We start from the raw sequence: 11975 nt of genomic DNA, 5'->3' as shown, positions 1-11975 counted from the left end.
TCTGAGATTAAATCAATTTACAGCTGGATATATCTGAATCATGAGCTTCTGATGTCTAGACACTGCTTTCTACTGTGAGTGCAAATTACCTTAGATTTATACGGGGATTTTTGTAGTCATCTTCAGTATTTTCTTCCTGTTTTTTCCCTAAAATATAGATCCAGAGAAATCACTAAGATTTGTTCATCAATATAGAAAATCATTACATTCCAGATATACTCATGTTAATAGGATCACATGTGGTATTTTCACTCAAATACTGCTTTTCCATATTCCAAATTATGCAACAGCACTGATGAGCAAGAAACAGAAGTTCACTGATTACTTAAGAAATGATGCCATGTTTACCTATAGCAGCCAGGTTCCTCAAGATTTCCAGCATCACATCTCTGCAGAGCTTCTTTTGTGAAGGCTCCAGCAAAGCCCACTCTTCCGTGGTGAAATTCACAGCCACATCCTCAAAGGTCACTGGTTCCTAAAAAGATTCCATGCACATTTCCAAGAGGAATCATGTGTCATAGCACTGAAGGTGCTGACTCATGAATTACTTGCTCTCCATATATTCACTCCATTTCATGATCATCACTCTTATTCACCTCTCCATCCATACTCACATCCTCTCACATAGCTACTCTGACACTAGCCTGGAACTATTCAGTAAATTAACAGCAGAACACGGTCACCTGTTTTGTATTTAGTCCCAATGTTTACACTTTGGTCACTGATGCTGGGACACTGAGAAACACTGAAACAATGCAAACATGGCTACCTCCGATAAAAGAGCCAGAGAAAAAAACCAACATGTATGGCTGGCTGCCCAGCCCCAATGACCTTCCTGATAATGTCCAGCGCATTCCCTCATTCCTCCTTCATAATCATTTTTTCTAATGCCCATCCCCCTCCAACCTTCCTTTTCCCAATATAGGATGCTTTAAAAGCCCAGCCTGTAAGAGAGGCATGCTCTTGTCCCTCTCAGAGTGTTACTCTGATGGCCAAGGGTCCCTCTCAGGTCTCCTCTCCCTAATAAGGACCTACCACTTGCAAAAGTCACAGATTCCTTCTTGGTCTCTTTCCCCCCCTTGCTTCTTCATTTTCCTTTCAACTGAGACTATATTACCTCTCAAAGTCCTACTACAAAGAACTTACAAAATTAATACCAGTTGTTTTAAGACTGTTGTAAGACTGCATGGTATTAGAAATGTGTGAGAACAAAGTTCCATGTGTATGGTATCTGGGCACTGCTACTGGAATGGACCTTACCAGCATGACTGAAAAGAGGGCGTCAGTGTTCTGAAGCAGTTTCTACCAAGAGTGTACAGTGTGCTTAACTCTTGCACTTATGATTGTTTCTGTACTATTCACCAATGTGAGCCTAGGTAATCAAAATCTCAAATACACTCTAGATGAATAATGTTTAATGAGGTGGTCTGACATACTATCCTCTGGCAGAACAAATTCTCCTGCCAGCATTTGTTTCCTGGCGAACTGAGCACATCTTCTGTAACTGGACTGAGAGACAATATTTGAAAGCTTGTACCACCCGATTTTTATAAACCAACCTTAAGTAAAAACTAAGTAAGACTCATGAGGACAATTCATTATCCTATTAGACAAACATTATGGATTTTTTGTTTGTAGAATGTCAAAGGACCATGAACTAAGAGGAAGGGGGGCACATGTCCTTACAAGAAATTCACTGTCAACAGGATGATGACTCATACGCAGATGTATAAAATTGTTTAAATCCCGTAATATGCCTTTTCCCAGTCACAAAAACTATTTTACCAAGTCTTATATATTTAAAAGAATGTCTAACACCACTACTTAAAATGTTTAGCATAAGATAGTGATAGCTTGAGCCAAATGTGGGGGTACAAACCAACATGAGGGTGAGGTGGGAGGTTAGTCAGTTCAAGGCCAGGCTGGGTTATGTAGCAAGAAACTATCCAAAAAAAAAAAAAAAGGAAAGGAAAGAAAAAAAATTGAGTGACAGTTTACCTAATGTGCCTTAATGATTTTGAAGCTACATTATGGAAGAAACTTTTAAAGTCACAATCAACTTGGATGTTTCCTGACTGAAGGTTTGAAGGTTTTCTGGGCTGAAGGTTTGGCTCAAGTGGTTGCGTGTCTCCTTTGCAAGTGTGAAACCCTGAGTTCAAACTCCAGTTCCACCAAAAAGAAAGAATGATAGTTCCTCATAAGAAAAAAAAGACCACGCAAAATGGATTAAGGAATTTAATATACGAAAATTAAGAGAGGAAAACAGAAACCACAAAGAACATCTACGATACATGCTATACAAAAAGATTAGTGTGTAGAGTACAGCGACTGTAAAATGACCAAACATATCTACTCAAGACTAAGCACCATATAAAAAACAATATCCACAGTCCTAGTCACAAGTGAGAAATAGCCAAGTAAACTTTAACTCTTGAAAACCACAACAAACAAGAGTCATGCATGACAGACGGAGCAAGTGATACACACTCTTAACATTTCCTGGAAATGGAGTGTGAGAGCAATAATAGAGTCCACTAATCCTCTCTCAAGTCCAGAAACTGAATTGCATACTATTTTTCACAGCCCTGAAAAGTCATCTTGAAAAGGCTCCAACACCATGACACTAAAACAATCAAACAGGTTACTCCCCACCTCACACAGGAGCATGTGTGAAACACACTAAAGCAAAGAAAGCACCTAGAAGCTTTTATTTAGAACAGTAACAGCTGTAACAAGTTCCAAGGTGTCAAAACGGCAAGAACACTGCTTAATGAAAAACTTTTTCAAGGTAGAAAAAGTAGGGAGAGGATTAGTGTAGTGGTCATCTATGGGACAAGGTAGGAGTTAAGTCAGGCAGGGGGCCAACTGGTCACTGTAACAACTGCTCAAGGTCCAATTAGGAATCTTGATTAGGAATCATAGTGCCTAAATTACCATTACTAAATCTTATCTTTGTGTGTGTGTGTGTGTGTTACTGGGGTTTGAACTCAGGGCCTATACCTTGAGCCACTCCACCAGTCTTTTTTTTGTGTGAAGAATTTTTTTGTGTGAAGATACGGTCTTGCAAACTATTTGCCTGGCTGGCTTTGAAACACAATCCTCCTGATCTCTGCCTCCTGAGTAGCTAGGATTACAGGGGTGAGCCACCAGTGCCTGGTTATTAAAATTTATCTTTCCTAAGAACCAACTCTTTGTTTCACTGAGACGTTGTATTATTCCTTAGGTCTCCATTTTATTAATTTCACTCTTATCTTTATTTTGGTAGTACTGGGGTCTGAACTCAGAGCCTCACACTTGCTAGGCAGGCACACTACCACTGGAGTCACTCCACCAGCCCTGTTTTGTGTTGGGTATTTTTCAGATAGTGTCTCATTACCTGCCTTAGCTGATTTTGAACCTCAAACCTCTGATCTTGGCCTCCTGAGAGCTAGGATTACAGGTGTGAGCTACTGGTGCCCAGTGGCTCTATTAAGTCTTTCCTTCTACTAATTTTGGGTTTGATTTTGGTTTTCAGAAGACTTTGAGACACCTCACATTAGTTGAGATCTTTTTATTTTTTGATGTAAGCATTGATATAACTACAAATTTCCTTCTTAGAACTGCCTTTGCTGTATTCCACAGGGTCTGGTTGTATTTTCATTTTCCTCTGATTTTAGGAATAGTTCAATTCCATGATTTCTTCAGTGACCCAATGGTCACCCACAAGGGTACTGTTAAATCTCCCTGTTTCTATATTTTCTGTAGTTTGTTATAACTCACTTGTAGATTTATTTCATTATGATCTGTTAAGATGTAAAAACTTCACTTTTTTCAAATTTTGAAAACCATGATTTATGACCAAAAACATGCTCTATTTTGGGAAAAGTCCTATAAGTTGTTGCGAATATGTGTTCTGCAGTTGGACAGAATATTGTCAATGTCTGTTAACTCTGAAGTTTCTTTGTTGACTATTTTGTCTAGGTAATGTTATCAATTGAGACCATATTGAAATCACTCATTATGATTGCATCTGGACCTGTGTCCCTTTATGTCCAGTAATGTTTGTTTCATGAAATTGGGTTCACCAGTATTCAGTATATCTGTATTTACAATCATGTCTTCTCGGTGGGTTTTTCCTTTTACAATATAACACAATTACTTTTGTTTCTAATGACTTATGTTTCCTTGAAATCTGTCAGATAGAAGCAGTCACTCCTAGTCCACTTCTACTAGTCCTAATCCACTAGCTTGGAATATCATTTTATAGCCTTTCACTTACCACCTGTATATTTCTTTTTTTAGTGTATATTAATTGCACAAAGGGGTTTAAGTGTGGTATTTCATACATGTTATGTATATCTTTGCATTGGGCTTCTTTCAGACAACAGGTGGATCTTACTTTTTAATACAGTCAGCCAATCTGTGTGTTTTGAGTAAAGCCATTTACATTAGGGTTTTACTTAAAGCTATATTCTAATTTTTTAAATTTTAATGTTTTTCTCTGTTATTTTTTCTCTCCCTTATTCATCTTAGGGGTTTCCAGGTTAAATGAGGTAAGAATGTTTGAGTCTTTCCTAATTCTCTCTGTCTCTTTCTTTTTGTGGTACTGGGTCCTGAACTCAAGGTCTACACCTGGAGCCACTCCACCAGCCCTTTTCTGTGATGGGTTTTTTTTTTTTGAGATAGGGTCTCACAAACTATTTGCCTGGGCTGGCTTCAAAACGTGATCCTCCTGATCTCTGCCTCCTGAGTAGCTAAGATTACAGGTGTGAGCCACCAGCACTCGGCTTTTCCTAATTCTCATTTTCCTCTTCTCCTCTCATGGAATATACTCTTTCCAAAGTTTTCTTGTTACTGTCTTTCTTCCTCAACTGTGTGCAGGACTCCTTTAAGTATCTTTTGCAATGCTGGCTTAGTGGGCATGAATTGATTCAGTTGTGCTTATCTTGGAAGGCCTTTATTCTCTTTTGGTTTTGGAGATATTTTGTTGTTGGATACAGTAATCTTAGATAGCAGCTGTTTCCTTTCAGGGCTTGAAATACATCATTCCCTGATCCCGTGGCCTTTGGGGTTTATGCTGAGATGTTCAATGTTTTTCTCATGGGGTTGCATTTGTAAGTGACTTGACACTTCTCTCTTGTCTCTATCAGCATTCTGATGATGGGGAGAGGTTCCACTATGGTCATATCCACCGTGGGTTCTAAATGCCTCCTGTGCCTGGATGTCTATATCTTTCCATACAATGCAGAAGGCAGGGGCATTGCTTAAGTGGTACAGTGCTTGCTAAGCAAGCCTAAAAGTCCTGAATTCAACCACCAGTACCCAAAAAACAAATAAACAACCCCCCCCCACAATCAAACCTCAGAATGTAGAAAAACAGAGAGAGCTTAAGCAAAAACCCAGAACAACTAAGGTCAATAGGCAAGTCATTGTCACCAAACTGGGTAGAGACGGGCATATAGACTCATAAGTAGAACAAGGAAAGGAAGACTTAAATTGCACCTGATGAACTGCTTAAGTCTGAATGTGTACTAGTTTTAGAGGTAAAAACTACAGGGAGGATTAGAGGATACCATACATGTGAGAGTTTCACCTCCAGAAACCCTACTAGGTTCTCACAGTTCAGAGAAAATGACCTAAATAGAAAACAGTTAAAACATGTCTCAATAACCTCTAAATGTGAATTATCTAAATATATTAATCGAAAGAGTGAGGGCTGGAGGTGTGGCTCTAGTGGTCGAGTATTTGCCTGGCAAGCTCCAGGCAAGTTTCAAACCCCAGTACCATTAAAAACAACAAAATAAAAAGAAAGAGAAAAGAAAAAGAAAAAAAGAGTGAGAGTTTATTAGAAAATAAGAACTTTGTGTTCAATGCATGAAAAATCATTTTGCCTATAAAAACATGAGGGAGTTCAAGAGACACTGCTCAAATCATTCAAAACTTTACTTGAATAGGAGACCAAGTTCAAGAGATTATACCATATGGGATTATAGTTAATAACAGTGTAATAACAATACTACAGAAAAATCACTAAAGGATAGATTTTAAGTATTCTCACAACAAAGAAATGATAGTTGTGAGAAGTACTTCATCTGTAAATTAGCTGAATTTTGCCACTCTGCACTGTACACATATTTCAAAACACCATGTTCTATATTATGAATTCATTTTCTATCTGCCTATTAAAATTATATACTTTAAAAATAAACATAATGACAAAGATTATATACATAAAGCTACATAAAGAGATATAATTGTAGCACTAACTCAAAGCTCTCCCTCAGAGAAGCTTTATTAATTTCAGTTCAAACAGGCTGTAGCTCAAGGAAAACAGAAGGAATATAGGGAGCAAATGTCAAAAAAGTCATTTGAGCCGGGAGCCAGTGGCTTACATCTGTAATCTTAGCTACTCAGGAGGCAGAGATCAGGAGGATAGCAGTTCTAAGCAGCCTGGGGAAATAGTTCATGAGACCCTATCTTGAAAAATATCCATCACAAAAAGGGCTGGCAGAGTGGCTTAAGGTGAAGGCCCTGAGTTCAAGCCCAAGTACTACCAAAAAAAAATTAGTCTTTTGAATTTTTTGTCTGGCCTTTCATCCACTTGGACAGTTCTGGATTCATTTACTGAAAATTTATGAAGTTTCACAAGAGCTAATTTCCTATTTTTTTCATATTTGCTGTGTTTCTACTTTGTGATTTGTACATCTCTTCCACTTTTGTGTGAGGGTCTTATTATAGAGTAGCCTTCTCTTTAGAATTAAGTCTCAAGTTTTACTTAGAGAGAGAGGAAAATAACACTAACAATATCAATACAGAGATAGAGAAGTATGAGAAAAACCAATTACAGAACTCTACTACCCCACCAATGACTATGCAAAGAAATGAGCAAAAATAATGTAAACTATGAAGTTAATTAAAAGGGAAAAGTAATGTTAATAAAAAAATAAAATGTGGAAAAGGAAAAAAGAAGAAGCAAAGTTAAAGACAAAGAATAGGAAGAAAAATTTTTTAAAGCCAGGCATGGTGGCTGAAGCCTGTAACTCTACCTACTCGGGAGGTGGAAATTGTTAAAACAGCAGTCTTAGATTAGCCCAAGAAAATAGCATGTGAGACCCCATCTCAACCAATGGCTGGGTATGGTGGCATATGCCTGTCATCCCAGCTATGTGGGGAAGCACAGGAGAAAGGATCACAGTCCAGGCCAGCCTACACATAAAACAAGACACTATCTCAAAAATAACCAATTCAAAAAGGGCCAGCAAAGTGGCTCAAGAGGTAGAGTTCCACTTAGCAAGCATGAGACCCAGAATTCTGCCACCAGTACCATAAAAAATCCAGTTACAAAATAAAGAAAAAATAATAAGACTGAAAGAGGAATAAAAAATAAGAATTCTTTAAATATTGAAAAGTTTTAAAACAAAGAATTAAAAATTTTAAAAATTAAAAACACAGAAAAGAGTGTCAAGAAAAAGAATTGAACATGCTGCTTTCCTAGTCCTCTAAGAATCTACCAGATCTGTGGTGCGTGTATCTGTAGTGGGTTGTTGCTTTAGTCTATCAGTCCTTCTGAGTTGGACACTGGTGGCTCACGTCTGTAATCCTAGCTACTCAGAGGCAGAGATCAGGAGGATCATGGTTCAAAGCCAGCCAAGGCAAATAGTTTGAGACCATATCTTGAAAAAACAAAAACCAACACAAAAAGGGCTGGCACTGCGGCTCACATGGTAGAGTATCTGCCTGGCAAGTGTGAAGCCCTGAATTCAAACGCCAGTACCAACAAAAATAGTTTTTTCTATTTCCATCATGATTGGTTTTGTAGGCTGTTAGAGGGTTTGGGAATTTCACCTGCAAAAAACCCTCTGGGTTCTCATAATGACATTCAGAAGAAACTACCTGTCTGCTTCTGATGTTGGGGAAAGACGATTCACTTCAAAATTTCTGGGTTTTGCATAAATCCTGGTTTGAAAAACATTTCCCAAATGTGTAATAACTTGGGCAATTCCCAGAGCCCAAGGATTACATGGAAGTAACAGACACTCTCTAATAGCCCTAACTCAACATCAGTAAAAGAGCATCTGAGATATGCTTTTCTACTATTGAAATGTCCACTCTCCAACAATAAAAGAAAATGGTAACAAATATGGAGAAACAGAGAAATATGGTTAATCAATGGAAATGACTACACAGAAACAATTTCCAAGAAACTTTAGGCATTGGACTTATTAGAAAAAGACATACTGGCAATTAAGAAATACAATGAAAGGGGTGGAGGCACCCAGGGCGAAAGGCTAACAGAAACAAAGAAATAGCATGTCTGAATGAGATGATATCAATAAAGAAATAGAAATCATCATAAAAAACATACAGAAATAGAAATTAAGTTATAAAGTACAACTTAGTCATTACTAGAGGTGCTGGATGGCAGACTAGAAGAACAACAAAGAATCAACATGAAGATTAAAAAATTGAAATTATGCAGTCAGAAGAAAATAAAAATGAGAGAATGTGTCACTGGTATCTGCAATGCATGAACTGTGGAAAGGAGCTCTCTATAGAAAAGGAAAAAGATGTTAAGAACTCAAATGATAGAGTGTTTGACTGAGTAGAGAGTGTAGGACAGAATTAAATGGATATACAATAAAATCTTTACTTTATTCCTAACTGTATTCTCAGAAAATGTTTGCTCAAAGTAATGACAACTTCATGTAGTAGGTGGTTAGAGCTAAAGATATGTAAAATGAATGACAGCAATTTTTTACAGAATGGGAAACAGGATTTGGAAACAAACTGAGATACCTGCACAACCCCTGAAATACTACATTGCTATTTGAAAGTGCATTTCCATTAGCAGTAAACAGATTTTCACAATCTGGAGAAATCACTAACAATATATAGAAAAAATGCTCAGTTAAAATAAGATAGAAAACATGGGAAGCTTATACATAGTCTAAAATAAATAGTAAACTGTTATATGATACAACCAAATACATGATGAAATTAAATGCAAATTATCTACACAAGACCAATCAACAGACAGTGACAGAACAGATTAGAAAATAAGACTCAAGTTTCTTTTCTTTATAAGGAAAATCATTTCACATGGGATGTGGAGATATTCTTCAAAGGGTTCAAAATTACAGTTGCAAAGGAGAAATAAGTTCGAGAGATGTCTTATATAATATGATGACTGTAACTAAGAACATTGTATTATACTCTGAACAAAACAGTCTTAAAACTAATAAATGATTTTATATCATGACCTTAATACACAACCATGTGGCATTTTACTATATTTACTACAAAGAGGTTTAAAAAAAAAAAAACAGAACACCACTTGTATAGCATAAAGAGACAAGAAGGCTTGGAGGCGTGGCTCAAATGGTACAGTGCCTATCTCATAAGCAGGAAATCCTGAGTTCAAACCCCAGTACCACCAAACAAATAGACTGTGTAAGAAGGGAGGGAGGACAGGAGGATGGTGGAGGAGAGAGGAGAGAAACAGTACCATAAAGAAGCTGGAATGCTAGATGGACAAATCTAATGAATTAAATCATTCCAAATGTTGGCAAAATACACAATAAGCAAACATCCATAAAAGGTCAGGTGATAAACTCATATACATCAAAACTTCTACTAAATTTGAATTATCCATAATCTGCACACCAGCAAATTTCCCCCATTTGTTACAAATTTTTTTTTGATGCATTGGTTAGGGACAAGAAAAGGATAACAATGACAACATCAAAAAACAAAACAAAACAACTCAACCCATAAATAGAGGAATGAGTGAGAAGAGGCTGATGTACAGCCTTTACCCTTCACCACATGTGCAAAGAGTCAGGCAGAGAAGCCACCATGATACCACTGATAGATTAATATTTACTCATTAGCAATATTAAATCATTCAAAACAAACATGACCAAGCAAATGATGCTTACTGACAAATGGTACCGAGCTAGATGAGGTCAGAAAGATATACCAGGGTGTACTTAATCACCTACACAGCAGTCACTTGGATGTTTCTGTTTTTCTTTATTTTTAATGGTTTTAACTCAGGGCCCCACACTTGCTAGGTAGGCGCTCTATCACTTGAGCCATTCTACCAGAGGATGTTTATGTTCTTATTTAAACCTGTCTGAAGCAAATAACTTATTCCAAGAATTCTCTGTTTCCTCAGACCTCTTTACTCTAGTCATGGAGGATCAAATGAAGAAAGTCACCATCTTACACTCACACTATGAAAGATAGGCAAGCAGCCTGTTTCATCTACACTTCATAAGGAACCCACACTAAGAAGATGCTTCAAAAACTTCCTAAGCTTGGAGACCACTCCCTGTGGGCAGGCACACCCCAGAGTGGCTCACTGCCAGGAAATGAATGAAGTAAACTTTAGCCAAGAAATGCAATTCTGGCACCTCTTGGCACCCTTCTCTCCTTTCCTCCCATCATGGAAAGGCTACTTCCTTCATAGACCGAATTTTGACCAGTCCCTACTCACTGCGCAATGGTCCTTAAAGGTTATAATCTGTGCTGTATTTGTCTGCCATCATTTTTGACACCAAAAATGTGATTTTGTTAAACACCAACCAATTCTCCCACACCAACTGAGTGTCCTGCAACTCAACTCTGACACCACTTCCACTTAGCACCATCCCTACAACTTCAGGGCTCAATCCCACCACACTGCATCCACTGCTGATAAAGAGCCCATAGCATGTGTTTGCTCTGTCTGGTCACCAGTCTACGTCCTGAACAGATACAAGGGTGGCACCCTGAGTCACCTGATTAATATAAATTAAGACATTGTTTGAAAGGGACATATGAAAAACAACACAAGGACACTCCTATTCTCAGGAGATTCCAAGGGTGTTTAGGATCTCTGTGCCAGAAACTGACATAAAGACCAATTTAAAAACATTATATTACATACAGTTACCAACTCTCACATACACAGCAGGCAGAACCCAAAGATGTCTTTTTCACAGACTGCCCCTCTCAGACTTTCTTAAGTGGCAGAGACTATACTGTCTAGACCAAATACCTGAAGGCAAGAGGAAACCAGTGAAATTATTATTCCTGTGAGCTGAATGGAATACTGGTAAAAAGCTTTGATTAAAGACTTCTAACATCAAGATCTTTTCAGTTTTGGAGAAGCAGCATAGAGCAGACAAACACCCTTTCATTATTGTTACACTGGACCACCCACACCAATTCCCCCTCATCCCTTTAACCACTGACAGGCCCAGATGTGTTTTCTCAATTTTTGCCTCAAATATGCGTACCAGGCTGGATGCGTGACTCAAGAGGTAGAGCACCTTTCACAAGTGTGAAAGCCCTAAGTGCAAACCCAGAACCACCAAGATAAATGAATAAATATAAATCTCAGCTGGAATTATCACTGCAAGCAAAACATTTATGAAGCAAATTCTATGTTTCTTTCCTTATTAGGGGGCTGCGACTTTGACCCATCTAACCCTGACCCAGCTAAGAAACCATTATCCCCAACCTCGGAACAGATGAGCACAGGGTAACTTTCTCCACTAGGATTCTGACATCCCATCGCCCCTCCTCTCCCAATTTCTTCCTACTGTTGTTCTCTCATCCCGATGACAGCAAGGCCTTCTCTGCCTAAGGTATGAGATGCCTGCACACCTTACCCTTGGGGCTTCCCAACAGTATAACACTCTGGTAAAGCAGTAATGTCCTTGCCTGGTGCCCGTGGCTCACGCTGTACTGTAATCCTAGCTACCTAGGAGGCAGAGACCAGGAGGATTGCAGTTCCTTCCTGTGATGGGAAAAAAAACCCATCACAACAAACAGGGCTGGTGGAGTGGCTCAAGGTGAAGGTCCTGAGATCAAACCCCAGTACGGCAAAAAAAAAAAAAAGAAAGAAAGAAAGAAGGCATGCCCTACGTTAATCATCATTTCGTTCTAAAACAATGCCGAATCGGTCTGAGGACAGCGCGTCACAGAGGGCAAACATGTCTCCCCTCCTC

The 11975-nt window shown here is 38.4% G+C and overlaps 1 protein-coding gene across 1 annotated transcript in view; it reads right to left on the bottom strand.

Moving 5' to 3' along the window:
* LOC141416080 (uncharacterized) overlaps nt 1–11539 on the bottom strand; it is a 36980-nt gene extending 25441 nt beyond the window's left edge. Inside the window, 3 exon segments of the mRNA XM_074053239.1 lie at nt 90–147; nt 349–475; nt 11486–11539. Of these exon segments, the coding sequence (XP_073909340.1) occupies nt 90–147; nt 349–475; nt 11486–11539 (239 nt within the window).
* Nucleotides 11540–11975: the final 436 nt, after the last annotated feature.

This window comes from Castor canadensis, chromosome 14 (genome assembly GCF_047511655.1).
Source record: "Castor canadensis chromosome 14, mCasCan1.hap1v2, whole genome shotgun sequence".
Taxonomy (NCBI): domain Eukaryota; kingdom Metazoa; phylum Chordata; class Mammalia; order Rodentia; family Castoridae; genus Castor; species Castor canadensis.
This window is presented reverse-complemented; position numbering and strand designations above follow the sequence as displayed.